At 41.0% G+C, this 18,985-nt stretch overlaps 1 protein-coding gene across 5 annotated transcripts in view; it reads left to right on the plus strand.

Moving 5' to 3' along the window:
* Nucleotides 1-18,985, plus strand: part of HECTD4 (HECT domain E3 ubiquitin protein ligase 4) — a 189,591-nt gene that overhangs the window by 39,797 nt on the left and 130,809 nt on the right. For all 5 annotated transcript variants that reach the window (XM_040443841.1, XM_040443843.1, XM_040443842.1 and 2 more), the window contains exon 2: nt 16,416-16,933. In XM_040443841.1, coding sequence (XP_040299775.1) covers nt 16,416-16,933 — 518 coding nt within the window. The remainder of the gene's footprint in view (nt 1-16,415; nt 16,934-18,985) is intronic.

Raw genomic sequence — 18,985 nt, forward strand, 5'->3', positions numbered from 1 at the left:
TGTGTGTGTGTGTGTGTGTGTGTGTGTGTGTGTGTGTGTGTGTGTGTATACACCATATCTTCTTTTCTCGTTAATCAGTTAGTGGACCCTTCAGCTGCTTCCATAATTTGGCTCTTGCTAAATAATGCTGCTATAAACATAGGGGTATCCTTTTCAATTATCTTTGTATTCTTTGGATAAATACCCTGTACTGTGGTTGCTAGCTCATAGGGTATTTCTATTTTTAACTTCTTGAGGGACCTCCACACTGTCTTCCACGGTGGCTGTACCAGTTTGAATTCCTACTAGCAGTGCACAAGGGTTCCTTTTTCTCCACATCTTTGCTGACACCTGTTGTTGCTTGTGTTGATTTTTGGGCATTCTGACAGGTGTAAGGTGATGTCTCATTGTAGTTCTGTTTTGCATTTCCCTGACGGTTAAATGATAAGTATCTTTTCATGTGTGTGTTGGCCATCTGTATGTCTTCTTTGGAGAAATGTCTGTTCATGTCTACTGTCTGCTTTTGATTTTTTTTTTAATTTTTAAGTTTTTAAATTTTTTAAATGTTTATTTGGGGGGGGGGTAGAGGCAGAGAGAAAGAGAGGGAGACAGAATCCAGAGCAGGCTCTGCACTTTCAGTGCAAAGCCTGATGTGGGGCTCGAACCCACAAACCGGGAGATTGTGATCTGAGCCAAAGCTGAACCAGCTAAGACACCCAGGTGCCCCTCTACTGTCCATTTTTTGTTTTTTGTTTTGGGGGGGGGTGTTTCATAAGCTCTTTGTATATATTTGTGTATTTGAGGTACTAATCCTTTATTGGATGTCATTTGCAAAAATCTTATTCCATAGGTTGCCTTTTAGTTCTGTTGATTGTTTCCTTCATTGTGCAGAGAAGCTTTATTTTGATGTAGTCCCAATAGTTTGTAATCGCTATAGAGAAGTTGCTACTGTCAATGACAAAGAAGTTACTGCCTGTGTTAGCTTCTAGGGTTTTATGGTATCAGGTCTCCCATCACATTTAGGTCTTTCATCCATTCTGAATTTATTTTCGTGTGTGATGTAAGAAAGTGTCCAGTTTCTTTCTTTTGAATGTTGCCGTCTAGTTTTCCCAACATCATTTGTTGAAGAGACTGTCTTTTTCCTTGGTATATTTCCTGCTTTGTCAAGGTGAATTGACCATATAGTGATGTGTTTATTTGGGCTTTTTCTATTCTGTTTCATTGACATGTATGTCTGTTTTTGTGCCAGCACCATACCATTTGGAATCCTACAGTTTTGTAATATAACTTAAAGTCAGGAATTGTGATGCCTCCAGGTTTTCTTTTTCAAGATTGCTTTGGATATTTGGGGTCTTTTGTCATTCCATACAAATTTTAGAATTGTTTGTTCTAGTTCTGTGAAAAATGATGTTTCTATTTTGATAGGAATTGAATTAAATGTATAGATTGCTTTGCATTGTAGACGCCTTTTTTTTTTTAAATTTTTTTTTTTCAACGTTTATTTATTTTTGGGACAGAGGGAGACAGAGCATGAACGGGGGAGGGGCAGAGAGAGAGGGAGACACAGAATCGGAAACAGGCTCCAGGCTCTGAGCCATCAGCCCAGAGCCTGACGCGGGGCTCGAACTCACGGACCGCGAGATCGTGACCTGGCTGAAGTCGGACGCTTAACCGACTGCGCCACCCAGGCGCCCCACGTAGACGCCTTTCAACAATACTTGCTCTTCAAATCCATGAGCATAGAATGTCTTTCTGTGACCTATCATTTTATTCATAAATACTTCAATATATATCTAAAAGATATATATTCAATATATATCTAAGATATATATGTGTGTGTGTGTGTGTGTGTATGTATATATATATATATATATATATATATATATATATATATATATAAAAGACTCCTTTAAAAAATCCTAACATAATAGTATCTTTAAAAATTAACCATTCCTGGGGTGCCTGGGTGGCTCAGTTGGTTAAGCAACCGACTTCAGATCAGGTCATGATCTCACAGCTTGTGAGTTCGAGCCCCGCGTCGGGCTCTGTACTGATAGCTCGGAGTCTGGAGCCTGCTTCAGATTCCGTGTCTCCCTCTCTCTCTGCCCCTCCCCTGCTCATGCTCTGTTTCTCTCTGTCTCAAAAATTAAAAAAAAAAAAAAAACCATTCCTTAAAATTACATAGGCAGTGTTCAAATTTCCATTTTTAAAAAATGTTTTTGAGAGGGAGAGAGAGGGACAGGATCCAAGCAGGCTGTGCTGTGTGAGCACGGAGCCTGATGTGGGGCTCAAACTCCTGAACTGTAAGATCATGACCTCAGCTGAAGTCAGACCTTTAACCAACTGAGCCACCCAGGCACCCCTCCAATGGTCTTAGAATTGTTAATATTTTTTTAAAGGTTGTTTGAGGATCTAAATAAGACACACTGAGATATCTTAAACTGTTTCCTTTCTCCCCACCTCTGGCCTTCTGGTTTATTTGTTGACAAAATTTTGTTCTTCTAGAGCATGGTTTGATCAAATTCAAGTCTGATTGTTGTCTTTGTTTTTTTTTTTTCTTTTTTTTTTTTTTTTTTTTTGCAAGACTGCTTCTCAGGTGGTGGTGTATGTGTTTGTCAATAGGCATATGATGTCTGCTGCTTTTTTGTGATGTTTGCAGCTATTTTTTTTTTAATTTTTTTTTTCAACGTTTATTTATTTTTGGGACAGAGAGAGACAGAGCATGAACGGGGGAGGGGCAGAGAGAGAGGGAGACACAGAATCGGAAACAGGCTCCAGGCTCTGAGCCATCAGCCCAGAGCCTGATGCGGGGCTCGAACTCACGGACCGCGAGATCGTGACCTGGCTGAAGTCGGACGCTTAACCGACTGTGCCACCCAGGCGCCCCTGTTTGCAGCTATTAAAGCCCTGTGCCTACATCTTTTAAATCGAGATCGCAAAATGGTGCCGGTCCGTCATACCTGCATACTTTGATTAGTCGTAACGCTTATGTAAAGGGAAGTTTTCTTTCCTCAACAGTTTGCTCATCTAGGTGTACGGTTCATATGAGAAAGGCAGGACACATGTTTGAATCTTTCCCTGTATTAACCACTTTTCAAAATGAGCTGGTTTACCAACATCCTCCAATGGTGATTTCTTTTTCATAATATAAGCTTGTGGGTTTAAATGTATTTGATGTGTTTGTCCGTTGGAGTTACTGTTTTTGACATAGCAAAACCGCTGTTTCACAAAACGTACTGTTTTTCCAAAGATAGGCGAATGACCAGTAAGCCCATGAGATGTTTAACATCGTTAACCGTCAGGGAAGGCAAATCAAAAGCACGTGAGTTACCATTTCACACCCACTTGGATGGCTCTAATCAAAAGACAGATAATAACAAGTGTTAGCAATGATGTGGAGAGACTGAAATCTTCATACATTGCTGCTGGAAATTTAAAAGGTGCAGCCACTTTGGAGAACAGTTGAGCGGTTCCTCCATAGGGTAAAAACAGAGTTACCATATGACTCCGTGGTTTTTCTGTTGGGTAAATAACCCCAAGGGATGAAAACCTACGTCCGCACAAAAACTTGAATGTTCATAGCAGCGTTATTCATAACCTCCCCAAAGTAGAACTCCAATCAATGAATGGATAAATACGATGTGATCTATCCATAGAATGAAATATTCAGTAAACCAGAATGAAGTGCTAATGTATGCTACAACATAGACAAATCTCAAAAACATAATGCTAAGTGACTTATGCAAAATACCACGCGTAGTAGCATTCCACTTACATTTAATGCGAAGAATATGTAAATCTAGACAGTAGGTTAGTGATGGCCGAGGCCTAAGTAAGATTTGGGGGAAGGGGAGAGATTGCTAATGGGTACCGAATTTCTTTCGGAGGTGTTGGAAGGGTTCTAAAATTGTGCTAATGACTGTATGACTCTGAATATACTAAAAGCCATTGACTTTTGCACCTTAAGTGTATGAATTTTAGGATGTGAATTATAAACCTTCTATAAAAAATTTTTAAAAATTACCCAGAATTACACAGAGCCTGCTTCTTCAGATGTAGGTTCCAGGGCACAACCACTTCTTGAAATGGTCTTTGTAGGTGGATCCCAAGAAACTTTAAGATAAATTTTTTTAACGTTTTGAGAGCGAGAGACTGAGTGCAAGTGGGGGAGGGGCAGAGAGCAAGAGGGAGACACAGACTCTGGAACAGGCTCTAGGCTCTGAGCTGTCAGCACAGAGCCCGATGTGGGTCACAAACTCACGGACCGTGAGATCGTGACCTGAGCTGAAGTTGAACGCTTCACCGAGTCACCCAAGTGCCACCACCCATCCCCCAACCCCCAAGAATCTTTGTTTTAAGTATATCCAGGAATTGTGATCCACGCTCTTCAAATTATTATCCAAGTTCTTTGTTATGCTGTGCATCCCAGTAACTTCCTTTCTCTGCTGCCTCTGGAGCAGTAAAGTCTTCCTCTTCCACCTGACAGCCCTTCAGTTTTATGAACGCTGCTCCCCATTCCAACTCCTCCCTTGTAGGCCACACATCCCTGCTTCCTTAACCATTTCTCATGACATGATTGCCAGAGTAGTCCAATCACCCTCTTCTGGACCCCTACTAGTCTGTTAATGACCTCTTAAAATGAGGTGCCCTGAACTGAACGGGATATTCCAGTTAAAGTTTGACCATTGCAGAATATAAATGAGATTATTACCTCCCTTGCTCCTGACCCTGGCATTCTACTAATGCATTTTAAGATTGCATTAGCATTTTAAAAACGGTGTTGGCTCAAATGAAGCACGTGTTTCATTCCATACCTCCCTTACCCCACCCCCAACACTCCCAGCTTTCATCTGGTCTGGTTTTTTCTTTCAGGGTAATCTGGAAAAATTCCCTTTCTTGGTGGTGATGTGGTCTAAAATAAGGACATCCTAACAATTGTTCAGTAGTTGCAACCTTTCAGAGTGCTCCCTGAACATTTGTTTCCATCTTAACTGTGTAAATGGAGGCGGGCGTTGCCCTCATTTTTAGAGATGCAGAAATACAGACTGAGTGAGTTAAAGTAAAATCCCTAAGGGGAAATTGTCATTTGTGGAGTCTGGGCTGGAACCTGGATTCCCTAACAGTAGGAAATCTTGGCTGCCCATTGCTTTCACTGGTGGAGTTACACACAGACACACACACACACACACACATACACACACACACACACACACACACACACACACACACCCCCATGGGTTCCATCCCCAAGTATTCTGAATTAATCTGACTGGATTGGGGCCCACTCATTAGTATTGTTTTGAAAGCTCTCATGGGGAGGCTTGATGGGGTGGCTCAGTTGAGCGGCCAACTTTGGCCCAGGTCGTGATCTCATGCATGACTCGTGAGTTCAAGCCCTATGTCGGGCTCTATACTGACAGCTCAGAGCCTGGAGCCTGCCTCAGATTCTCTCTCTCTCTCTCTCTCTCTCTCTCCCTCTCTCTCTCTCTCTCTGTCTCTCTCAAAAAAAAAAATTTTTTTTTTCTCAAAGCAATTTTAATGTGTGGCCAGGGTTGAGAACAACGGCCCTAACTCGTATTCTGGTGTCCCCTCTTATCACACGTATTTTCTTCATCTGATGAAAAAGCTCTTATGTGGAAGAGGAAGAATTCTTTTCCATTTCTCCAGAAGGCAGACTTCTAATCAGTCCAACCGAGCAAGGGTTACTCAGATGTACAGTGGGAATCAGATGTACCTCCTGAAAGAATTATTCTTGGAATTCATGTATCTTCTCGTTAATTTGGCAAATGTTTACGTGCCAGACACTGTGCTAAGCTCTGGTGATACAAATGTGAATAAGATCTGGTTTCCCCCTGGTGCGCCAGGTCGGCTCAGTAGGTTAAGCGGCCGACTCTAGGTTTCAGCTCAAGTCCTTCTCTCCTAGTTTGTGAGTTCGAGCCCTGCATTGGGCTTCGTGCTGAGAGCATGTCTCTCTTCCTCTCTCTGCTCCTTTCCCTCCCTCGCGTGTGTGTATGTGCACGTACACACTCTGTCAAAATAATAAAAACTTAAAAATTTTTTTTCCCCTTTAGTACTCAGCTCGTTGAAAGAGAGAGACTGTAAATAACCCACATTATAGTCCTGTGGTGTTACACATATTGGAGTTACATAATTTCCTTTAATTTGATACATTTTTTATATTTAAGAACAGTGATTTTTTTTTTTCCTCTTACTAAAATCTATGCTGAGTGTTTGAATAGATCACAGTATGGTAGTCTTTAAGTAGGTGATGCAATCAGTTAACAAAGTTCATCTCTTCAGAGATCTTTTTCTTTAGTCCTAACAAACGAATCCTTGATCCATTCCTATTGAAACAGCAGATGCATTTTTCCTTCTAGCTTCTAGCCGATCCTCTGATAGAGGTATGTACTGGTGGACACACATGGAAGCTCATTCTGGAAAGGGGAAAAAAAAAAGTAAGGAAATCAGATTTTTTCAAAAGCAGGTGACCGAGCTGAATTTTGAAAGGTAGGACTTAGCCCGATGGGGTGAATATTCAGGCAACAAAAGCAGGCAGATGAAAAAAAAAAAAAAAAAAATAGGACCCTGGTCATGGGGAAATGGCAAAAGATGAGGAGAAAATCGGCAGGGCCAGGTCGAGAGAGAACTTTCATGCAAGAATTGGAACCATGATTCCTTAGCTCCTGCATCCTCACCATTCTTTGTTGTTGTTGTTTGTTTATTTAAGTTCTAGCCCCAACATGGGGCTCAAACTCCTGACCCTGAGATCAAGAGTTGCGTGCTCTTCTCACTGAGCCAGGCAGGCTCCCTGAATCTTCACAATTCTGATAATCGTGCCGTCAGCAGCAGGAGTGTGAAGATGTGGGAGAAATCACTGGAGCAAGTTCCACAGGGCTGATCCAAAGCCGAACAACCTGGAAACAAGGCAGGGCCCATTCTAGTTTTGTCACCAAGCTAGGGGCTTAAACTCCTAAATTAAAGCCTGCAACTTAATCATGTTATCCATTAAAGACCCTTTTTACAAATAGATGTTGAAAGAATTTGAACATGTGTATTTCTAGGACTGGATGGGGATATGCAGATTTGGGGTCTAATTTAATTGATAAGTGATCCACTTTTGATTTAGGCTTTTGTATTAGAGCTAGAATTCCATCCTTCCATTCACAATTCATTTACTTGGTTCACTTGAGATCTTCTATTCTGTGAATTGCCATATGCAATTATGCAATTCAATTTGGCCATGATTGCCATCTTCATAATGTGAAAAACGGGAAAACTTACAGAAGGACTTAAAAATTCACCCTAACATTTGAGAGGGTTTCCGTATTCTATTGCCTTTCCTGAAAAGTTTTGTGTTGAGTTTGCAAGACCAGCCAGTTGATCTGCTTTGAAATAACAACCCAGGTATAAAGTCCTTTTTACGCTGACAGGTACATCTAATGAATTGGTTAATGTAGCCGATCAGGGAGTATAGTAATTCATCTGTTTGGAGCTTGAGTGATCCTGAGTTTCAGTGTATGTGCTGCCAAGGCAGGCATAGTCCTGAGTTTTAAGTATCCTTTCTTTTTGGAGAGTGAAAGGTTTTATTGTTTATTCATAGCTCCCAGTATCTGCAGTGTCTTCCCTGTCCCACGACTCAATCTTCCCTCCTAACCAGGAATCTAACCAGCCGCTACATTATTTGCTGCCAAAGTGCAACAGATGGAACTAGTCAGCTGATGTAAGGACTCTGTAGCCTGTGGTTTTCATGATTTTTTTCTCAGATGTCCCCCAAATTTTAAATATATCACTCGTCACTATTTGTTTGACTACTAGTTATTTAAAAATAGCATTTGCTTTAGAAAAATCACCCCTGTAGTTATGATTGCTTAAATATGAACTCTTGAACTTATCACTGTTATTTTTTTTTGTTTTGTTTTAATGTTTATTCTTGAGAGAGAGAGAGATCCAGAGATGGAGAGTGAGCAGGGGGAGGTGCAGAGAGGAGGACACAGAATCTGAAGCAGGCTCCAGGCTCTGAGCTGTCGGTACAGAGCCCGGTGTGCAGCTCAAACTCCAGGACTGCGAGATCGTGACCTGAGCTGAAGTTGGATCCTTAACTGACTGAGCCACCCAGGCACCCCTGTTTCTTTTTCTTTCTCTTTTTTTCCCCCACTATTTTTTTTTTTAAACAGAGAAAACCCGTGTTTCTATTACCACAAATACTAATGACATTTTAAATTGAACAAGCGTGTTTTACATAGTCCTAATTATAGGGTATATATAATTAGTTTTTTTAATGTTTATTTTTGAGACAGATTGTGAGTGGGGGAGAGGCAGAGAGAAAGAGGGAGACAGACTCCGAAGTAGGCTCCAGGCTCTGAGCTGTCAGCACAGAGCCCAATGTGGGTCTCGAACTCCCGAACTGCAAGATCATGACCCAAGCCGAAGTCAGATGTTTAACCGACTGAGCCACCCAGGCGCCCCAGGGCATATATAATTCTTATACCGCTTTTTGTTTGGTTTCAACTTTTTTTTAGTTACTGCATAATATTCCATTGTCATATGTTATCTTTAAGTTTACTTACTTTGAGAGCAAGAGTGAAAGAGAGCAAGAGCATAGGCAGAGAGAGAATCCCAAGCAGGCTCCTCACCATCCACACAGAGCCTAACATGGGGCTCAAGACCACAAACTATGAGATCATAACTTGAGCAGAAATCAAGAGTTGGATGCTCAAGCAACTGAACCACCCAGGTGCCCCTAATATCATGTTTTAATTGAGCACTTTTTAAAATTTTTATTTTTATTTTATTTTTATCTTATTTTTATTTTATTTTTTAATTTTTTGTTAAGGTTTACTTTTGAGAGAGAGAGCGCGAGCATGAGAGGCAGAGAGGCAGAGAGAGAAGGAGACACAGAGCCCAAAGCAGGCTTCAGGCTCTGAGCTGTCAGCACAGAGCCCAATGCAGGGCTCAAACTCCTGGACTGTGAGATCATGATCTGAGCTGAACTCGGACGCTTAACTGACTGAGCCACCCAGGCGCCCCATTAAATTTTTATTTTTCTAGTTTCATTTATTTTTAAGTAATCTGCACTCATTGTAGGGCTTCAACTCCCAACCCTGAGATTGAGTTGCATGCGCCACCAACTGAGCAAGCCAGGTGCCCCCAATTTATTTTACTATGCTGGTTTGCCGAAGATTAATTCCTATTTTCTTTTTCTTTTTGATTTTATTCTTAAGTAATCTGTACACCCAATGTGGGACTCGAACTCCCAACACTGAAATCGAGTTGCATGCTGTACCGACTAAGCTAGCCAGCCAGCCACCCCTGAACACTGCCCTTTAGATGTTGAGATTGCTTCTGTTCTTTCCACTCAGATAAAACTGTGGTGAACATTTCTGTATATTTTATTTCTGGAATTTTTTTTTTTAGGGTAAATTCTTAGAAATGAGATTACTTTATTTCTTTCAGAGGTAGGCTCTAATAGATCTTTTAATTTCTTGACCCTTTTAGAGACTTCCATCCCTATTCCAAACAGTGAAGTAGATGGATATTGATATTTACATTCAGGGGAATGCAGTAGTTCATGCCCTAATCTTTTCTATTATTGGTTTAGTTAATTTCTTTATATATAACATGCTCTACTACTTTAAAAGCCTCTCTGTGCTTTTTCTTACTACCACAATTACTTGAAATGCATGTTGGCATTTCATATTTTACATCATGGCTGGCAGGTGTATGTTCGTGTATTTTTCCATGTGGAAGATGGAAAGAAATTGGCTGAAGTGAGCAGATCCTCTATAACTGCTCTTAGGTCAAATACTGGAATTTTGTTCAAAGCTAGATTTGGCTGGCAAATTCTACCCTGTTGGGCTTTCTAGAATGATTGTTGTTTTAGCTTAAACTTGTGTGTGTCACCTATGATTTTTTTAAAAAGTACTTTAAGGCTACAAGTCGCTTTGAAAGTCCTTCCTTTCGTTGGGTGACTTCATTATCACCAAAGTACAGTTAGTGACCCTTCCTTCTGATTAAGGATGACGGGGATCTTCCCTGTGTCTTAAATAGCTTTCCCCCTTCTTAAAAAAGTATTCCTTTTCTAAGGACATTCTGGTCTTCGGTCTACTTTGAGCAGTTACTGAGAGCAGTGGTTTTATAGCAGGATCTGAGACCAATCATTTAATATTCATAAGTACCAGAATAGATCCTTCATAGCGGACTCACTAAAACTCCGAGGTATGAGGTCTTTGAGCTGATGTTTGGCCATGACCTTCAAACTTAGAATTCTGAAAAACAGCCATGTAGTGCACAGTTCTTAGTTTTTCTAAGGGGCCATTGGAATGGACAATGCTGAGTAGTCTAATGGATTTCTGAAAGCATAGTGTGCTTTAGATACTGCTAAATCAATAAATACAAGTCACTTAAGTGTGTATATTATATAATATTTGGTTAATTATAACTCAGATCCTTTCAGAATCTTTGTCTTTCAAGTGGAATGCCAAAATATAACCGAAGTACTTATAAAAATAGAATCACAAAAAAGTGCAGAAGTATATTAGTTTTTTTTTTTTCAGCTAGTCTTAATATTTGGAGTTAGGTATAGATTCGGTCATATTTTATGAACCATGAAATATCACATTTTAGAACCTCTTATGTTTAAGATTGATAATAAAAAGAAATAGCTGAATTTAATGTTACTAAGCTCTTTGATTCTTGAGTAATAAAAGCCTGTATTGAATCTTTAACAGTTACTTCATATAACTTAAGGAGATGATCAGTGTACCATAAGTAAAAACGTATGTAGAAGACATGTATTCTATATCAAAGAGTTGTATTCAGCGGAAATTACAAAACAATATTGGAAAGGCTTGTAAAAACGCAACAAAACTTGTTTTAGATGTTCATAGCTGGAAAGACAAATTTAAAGTTTTGTGATTTTTTTTTTTTTTTAACAACATTGAAAAATACCTTGGTCTTTGGTGGTTGATTTTATTTCATTCTTTTTACGTTTATTTCTTTTGTGAGAGCGTGTGTGTGCGCAAGCCAGGGAGGGGCAGAGAGAGAATCCTCAGCAGGCTCCACACTGTTGGCACAGATCCCAACTTGTGTGTGGCTCAGTCTCACACACAATGAGATCATGACTTGAGCGGAAATCAAGAGTAGGGCACTTAATCAACTGAGCCACCTAAGTGCCCCTCATTGTTGATGTTAATATTGGAGGTTGGTTACTGACTTTTGAGTTGATATCCTTAAAGGAAAAAAAAAACAAAAGGGCAGTCTACCTTCCTTGGATATGATTACAGCTTCAAGGTAGATGGTTGCCCTTGAAATAACAAGCACCTTTAAAAAAGTGATCTCTTTCTGCTGTGTGAAAATAAAAGGGTGATTTATGTTTGAATCCAGACAAAAGGTAGAAAAACAGTTTGTGACTTGATGGTAAGACCTTTAATCATTATTTGTTTGATCCTGTTGTATTAAAAACTAAGGGGGCTCCTGGGTGGCTCAGCCAGTTGAGCGTCCAACTTCAGCTCAGGTCATGATCTCACGGCTCGTGGGTTTGAGCCCTGCATCAGGCTCTGTGCTGACCGCTTGCTCAGAGTCTGGAAGCTGCTTCAGATTCTGTGTTTCCTTCTCTCTCTGCTCTTCCCCCGCTTGCGCTCTGTCTCACTGTCTCTCAAAAATAAATGTAAAAAAAATTTTTTAAACTAAAAACTAACTAAAAATGGCCCTAGTTCTTAATTTTTTTTAATTTTTTTTTCCAACATTTATTTATTTTTGGGACAGAGAGAGACAGCATGAATGGGGGAGGGGCAGAGAGAGAGAGGGAGACACAGAATCGGAAACAGGCTCCAGGCTCTGAGCCATCAGCCCAGAGCCCGACGCGGGGCTCGAACTCACGGACTGCGAGATCGTGACCTGGCTGAAGTCGGACGCTTAACCGACTGCGCCACCCAGGCGCCCCAACTAGTTCTTAATTTTAACGTGACCTGCAATATAGCTTTACCCAGTAAAACCTAGTTAAATACAGATCTAACCTGGTTGGAATTTTTTTCCTTTTGTTTAAAAATTTATTGTACAGTGAAATTGACCTTTTCAGAAGGTATACTGTTGTATGAATTTTAACACATGTATAGATTCACATCACAACCACCACCAGGATACAGAACCCTTTGTTCATTCCAAAAAACTTCTTCATACCATTCCTACATAATCATAATCTGACGGTTCCCCCTAACCTCTGGCAATCCCTGAGCTCTTCTCCATCATGATAGTTCTATTTTTTTTCCAGAAAGTCATGTAAATGGAATCAAACCGATGCGACCTTTTGAAATTGGCTGCTTGTACTCAACAAAATGCCATCGAGATTCATTGAAGTTGTGTGTATCCGTTTTTATTGCTAAGTCATTGGTTGAAATTTTATTGTTTACTTATTTAACTTTTTAAATTTATATCCAAGTTTAGTTAGCATACAGTGCAACAGTGATTTCAGGAGTAGGTTCCTTAATGCCCCTTACCCATTTAGCCCATTCCCCCCTCCCACAATCCCTCCAGTAACCCTCTGTTTGTTCTCCCTATAGGAGTCTCTTCTGTTTTGTCCCCCTCCCTGTTTTTGTTATTTGTGTTCCCCTTCCCTTGTGTTCATCTGTTTGGTCTCTTAAAGTCCTCCTATGAGTGAAGTCATATGATATTTGTTTTTCTCTAATTTCGCTTAGCATAATACCCTCTAGTTCCATCTATATAGTTGCAAATGGCAAGATTTCATTCTTTTTGATTACCTAGTAATAACTACACACACACACACACACACACACACCCCACATCTTCTTTATCCAATCATCCATCAATGGACATTTGGGCTCTTTCCATACTTTGGCTATTGTCGATAGTGCTGCTATAAACATTGGGATGCAAATGTCCCTTCAAAACAGCACAACTGTATCCCTCGGATAAATACCTAGTAGTGCAATTGTTGGGTCATAGGGTAGTTCTATTTTTAATTTTTTTTGAGGAACCTCCATACTGTTTTCCAGAGTGGCTGCACCAGTTTGCATTCCCACCAGCAGTGCAAAAGAGATCCTTTTTCTCTGCATTCTCACCAACATCTGTTGTTGCCTGAGTTGTTAATGTTAGCCATTCTGACAGGTGTGAGGTGGTATCTCATTGTGGTTTTGATTTGTATTTCCCGGATGATGAGTGATGTGGAACATTTTTTCATGTGTCAGTTGGCCATCTGGATGTCTTCTGTGGAGAAGTGTCTATTCATGTTTTTTGCCCATTTCTTCACTGGATTGATTGTTTTTTGTGTGTTGAGTTTGGTAAGTTCTTTATAGGTTTTGGATACTAAACCTGTATCTGACCTGTTGTTTGCAAATATGTTCTCCCATTCCATGGGTTGCTGATTGTTTACTTTGCTGTGCAGAAGCTTTTTATTTTGATGAGTTCATTTGCTTTTGTTTCCCTTGCTTCCAGACACATAGTGAGTAAGAAGTTGCTGCGGCCGAGGTCAAAGAGGTTTTTGCCTGCTTTCTCCTCGAGGATTTTGATGGCTTTCTGTTTTACATTGAGGTCTTTCATCCATTTTCAGTTTATTTTTGTGTATGGTGTAAGACAGTGGTCCAGGTTCATTTTTCTGCATGTTCCTCTCCAGCTTTCCCAGATCCATTTGCTGAAGAGATGGTCTTTATTCCTTTGGATATTCTTTCCCGTTTTGTCAAAGATGGGTTGGCCATATGTTTGTGGGTCCATTTCTGGGTTCTCTATGCTGTTCCGTTGATCTGAGTGTCTGCTTTTGTGCCATGAAACTTTATTTTTTTTTAATATATATTTTTTAAGTTTGAGAGTGTGAGCAAGCGAGCAAAGCAGGGCGGGGGGGGGGGGGAGGGGAGGGAGGAGAGAGAGAGACAGACTCCGAAGCAGGCTCTACACTGTCAGCACAGAGCCCAGTGTGGGGTTAGAACTCACACGTCGTGAAATCATGACCTGAGCCAAAACCAAGAGTGGGATGCTTTGCCAACTGAGCTACCCAGGTGCTCCTGTTGGTTGAAATTGGCTGGCACTGAAGTTCAAATTGCTTACTTTTTTTTTTTTTTAAACTATGAACTGTTTTCAGATACACGAAATACATTTTTTGAATTGGAATTTGGTTTTTATTTATAAGTAGGCTCCACACCCAACATGGGGCTTGAACCCACAACCCTGAGATCAAATCACATGCTCTATTGACTGAGCCAGCCAGGCACCCTGGAATATGTCTTTTTAAACTGAACATTTTTTTTCACTTCAGTGACTTGCATGTATGGCTAAGCAAGGCAGATACAGGGTTTACATTGTTCTGGAAGTTCTTGTTTTATTGGGTTATTTTGAAGGGAAAAATTTGAGGTAGTAAAATTATTTTGCAGGTTTCTGAGAGAAATAAAGTGAACTATATAACCTTTTAAAATGTCAGTGCCAATGACAAATTTTTTTTTTTTTTTTTTTTTTTTGCTTTTATTTCAAACCTCTTCCCACCCTTTTTTGGTCTACTGAGAAACAGATTCCTCTGGCCCCTGATATTGTTTTAATGTGTTTGCTCCTAGGTGTCCTCCGTTGTTGCTTACAGTAGTTTGTTCATTTTTTTAGTTTTTGTCTTTTCAAAACTTTTTAAAATTTTATTTTATTTTTAATTTACATCCAAATTAGTTAGCATATAGTGCAACAATGATTTCAGGAGTAGGTTCCTTAATGCCCCTTACCCATTTCTTACCCTTAGCCCATCCCCCCCCTCACAACCCCTCCAGTAACCCTCAGTTTGTTCTCCATATTTGAGTCTCTTCTGTTTTGTCCCCCTTCCTGTTTTTATGATTTTTGTTTCCCTTCCCTTATGTTCATCTGTTTTGTCTCTTAAAGTCCTCATTTGAGTGAAGTCATGATTTTTGTCTTTCTCTGACTAATTTCACTTAGCATAATACCCTCCAATTCCATCCACATAGTTGCAAATGGCAAGATTTCATTCTTTTTGATAGCCGAGTAATATTCTGTGTGTGTGTGTGTGTGTAATATGTATACTACATCTTCTTGATCCACTCATCCATTGATGGACATTTGGGCTCTTTCCATACTTTGGCTATTGTTGACAGTGCTGCTATAAACATGGGGGTGCATGTGTCCCTTCGAAACAGCACACCTGTATCCCGTGGATAAATGCCTAGTAGTGCAATTGCTGTGTCACAGGGTAGTTCTATTTTTATTTTTTTGGGGAACCTCCATACTGTTTTCCAGAGTGTCTGCACCAGCTTGCATTCCCACAGTAGTTTGTTCATTTTAACCTAGTTGAATTTATATGCGCAAACTTTTGGCATCACCAAGTTTAATTCATTTATTTTTAAAAGTTTATTTGAAAGTGAGCACATGTGTGCATGCAAGCCTGAGAGGGGCAAGGGTGGGGGAGAAAGTGAGAGTGAGAATCCCAAGTAGTCTTAGCACCATCAGTGCTCGGATATCATAAGATCTTGACCTGAGCTGAAATGGAGTTGGTTGCTCAACCAAATGAGCCACCCAGCAGGCCCTAATTCTATTCTTTTAAAAAAAAAATTAATGTGTATTTACTTGAGAGAGAGAGAGAGAGAGAGAGAGAGAGAGAGAGACACACACACAGTGTGAGCAAGGGGAGGGGCAGAGGGAGGGAGACACAATCCGAAGCAGGCTCCAGGCTCTGAGCTGTCAGCACAGAGCCTGACGCGGGGCTCTAAGTCACAAACTGAGATCATGACCTGAGCCTAAGTCCGACGCTTAATTGACTGAGCCCCCTCCCCCCCCCCCCCATAATTCTTTATCTTGATAGCTGGTTCCTTCCTTGATTGAGGATTTAGTGGTTTTATTTCCCTAGTTGCTGAAGATCTAGAGAAGCTCTCCTGGTAATTGTAGGTTTTGGCAAGAAACTAGTAGTGATTCCTCTGTCCGTATAAATCTGAATAAATCTATACCATGTCACCGATTGAAATAATGGATTAACAGTAGTAAAAATGGAGTGTTCTTCAAAATCAAAGAACCATAAACTATCAATTATTGACTAGGTATATTCGATTTTGAAGGTAAAACTTTGTTCTTTTCATGTATAATCCACCTGGTAAGCGGAGTCAGACTTACATGATAACTCGAGCATTTAATTAAGATTTGTACCTCCATTTTCTAGAGCAAAGTAACTTCTGAATTCCACCCTTCACTATTTTTATGATTTGGGCTCTTTCAGTTAGGTCTGATATTACTTTTAATTGGAGCACTAGCAGAAACGCCACAAGGAGAAAAATCTCCATCAGCAACTACCTGGCTTTATGGCACATATTTTCACATTTGGCCGCAGTTACGATGATTTACGTGGACTGTTTTTAGACACCATTGGCTAGACTTGCTTCCGCAGGTGAAAGCGGTGGTGAAAACCATGCACACGAACTTCTTTGTTTGTTTGTTTCCTCCCTTAGATTTTAACATTTGAGACCAAGAACCCGACGGAATTAGCCGAACGTTTGCGCTCTGTGTGTGGCAATCAGAGCAACGCCTACGCCCGCCTGCTGGAATACCGCCTGAACGCCTTGCGAGGACTGTGGAATGCCCAGCGCCAGCTGGCCTTGGAGGAACAGCACGAGAGAGAGAGTTCGGGTGACGAAGAGACCCTGGCCCTGCTCAAACGCCAGGGCTTGCTGCAGCAACCCGAGCAGGCGCCCTTCACGTCTCGGATGGGGCTCCTGCTGGTCTTCCCCCTCATTCAGTCCCAGAGCAGAACGGACCCCTCCCTCTGTAACATAACTGCCGAGGTGCTATTGAACTGCCTTCGCGACTGCCAGCCTTTGAGCCTGACCAAGGAGCCCGCCGACTGTCTCAATGGCATCGAAACTCTGCTGTGCTCCTGGCTGGAGGACGCTCCTGACACGGGCCGACACGTCCCACATAAGCAAAAGGAAAATGCTGCTGCCGCTCTGGTGGCGTTAGCATGTGCCAGGTAAGGGCAGTCAGACGTACCGCCTGCTGACGTGCTGCCAGGGGTGGGGCGTGAGTAAGAGGGCAGGCCCGTTTGATGAGGTCGTCGCGTCCAGGAGGCCTTCTTGGTTGGCAGCATTGGATTCCCCAGCCTTGACCGCGCAGAAGATGCCTTCACCGAAACTTGGCACCAGGAACCCCCAGCTGGAGGCTAAAGCTCCAGTTTTTGCTGTCTGCTCTCCCGTGATAAAGCTGAAACAGCTTAAAATGGAGAGCCAACCCTTGTGGTTATCTACTCGCCCCTTGGATGATGAGCGTTTTCGGAGTAGTTAGTGGGGGTGGCATATCTATCTCTCCTGGGAGGACGGTCAGAAAACTTGTATTGCTTTTAATTTTTTTTTCCATGGGTGTCTCTAAGGAGCGTGTCGGCAAGTGAGTGGGTTCTTATCTGGACTCAGTCCCACAGATTTGGTCATAAATTCTGTTTCTGGACCCTGATGCTTCCGTTAGTTTAATGGAAAGATCTCTCTGTATATGTCCAGATTTACTAGCGTGCCATCCTTTGTGTGTAAGCTGATGTTACTGATTTCGTATCAATAGGAAATGTGCTCAGAGTGACTTTTCCAGGAGAGGATTTCCACGTTGTCCTGCCCGATAACTGTATGTTCATTGGCACATATTTGTGAGAAAAAGGTCCACTGCCCTTACTTCTAAGCTAGTTGTCTAGAGACCTGTTAGGGACCACGGTCTGACAGATTAGTGTCACTAATTAATGTCACACTAATCTGTCCCTCTTCAGAATTTTCTTTGAGTTCTTTTTTCTCTTTATCTTTTTTTTCTAATGTCTATTTTTGAGAGCGAGCACAAGCAGGAGAGGGGCAGAGAGGGAGACACAAAATCTGAAGCAGGCTGCAGGCTCTGAGCTGTCAGCATGGAGCCCGATGTGGGATTCGAATTCACAAGCTGTAAGATCATGACCTGAGCTTCATGAAGTCAAACACTTAAGTGAGTCACCCAGGAACACGCCCCTCCCCTTTGTTTTTTCTTTTCTTTTCCTTTTTTTTTTTTTTTAAAAGCAAAGTGTATGTGGGAAAATTCTTCTTGAGGATTGTGAAGTTCTTAGCTATAAGACTTCTTTCCCTGTTTTTATGGTTTCAGAGTTGACCTTCAGATGGTTGACTATCAAGCTATTTTTTAAGGCAAGATGGCACCAGTATTTGTCAGTTTCTTTGCCCTGAGCAAACTGTCTTAGCTTAGTTTCAGATCCCTGAAGACTGTAGATTGTGGAAATCCTGACATGAGCTTAATTCTGGAGACATTACTGGGTGGTACCGAAATAAGTTCCCCTGGAAAGGCTTTATATTGGATTGATCTGTATTTTACAAGCCCTAAATAGATTTATTATTAATACAAAAATCTCATTTAGAGAAAATATGCTTTTAGGTAGAACGGTCTTAAGGCAGATTTAGAATGTTAGGAATAATCATCAGCTCTTGAATTTTAAACATTTTTTTGTAGTTATTGAACATAGGATCATAAACTTTACTTTTTGTGCCCACATTCAATCTGCTAGTTATTGGAATTGCTTCATGTGCTTGAGTTTCCAAATTCCACTCAGAAATGTTGAAATGAGTGTTTTTAGTTTCCTCTTGGTGTTGTTGTTGTTGGGTTTTTTTTTTTTTTTTTTTTTTGAGAGAGGGCACAAGTGAGTGAGGGGCAGAGAGAAAGAATCCCATAAGAGACAGAAGTGGGGCTCACTGGGGGTTCGTGTTTTACCCAAAGCAGGGTTCAGACTCACAAACTGTGTGATCATGACCTGAGCCGAAGTCAGATGCTTAACGACCAAGGCACCTAGGCATCCTTGTGTTGTTTTTAAAGATTGTTCCTACATTGTCTTGCCAATATTGCCCTCCGCCCTGGACTGTATTTACCTCAGAAGTCCTAAGCTTTTCAGTTGGGTTATCTACTTTAATGAAGTTATTAGGGACCTAATTGAACTTCTGAGATTGATGCTTTCAAAGACCAAACATTTTCATATTTTGAAGATGTTTATTCGTTCAGCCAACTAACATTT

The sequence above is a fragment of the Herpailurus yagouaroundi genome, unplaced genomic scaffold, assembly GCF_014898765.1.
Source record: "Herpailurus yagouaroundi ecotype Mexico unplaced genomic scaffold, PumYag 191, whole genome shotgun sequence".
In the NCBI taxonomy this organism is placed as follows: Eukaryota; Metazoa; Chordata; class Mammalia; order Carnivora; family Felidae; genus Herpailurus; species Herpailurus yagouaroundi.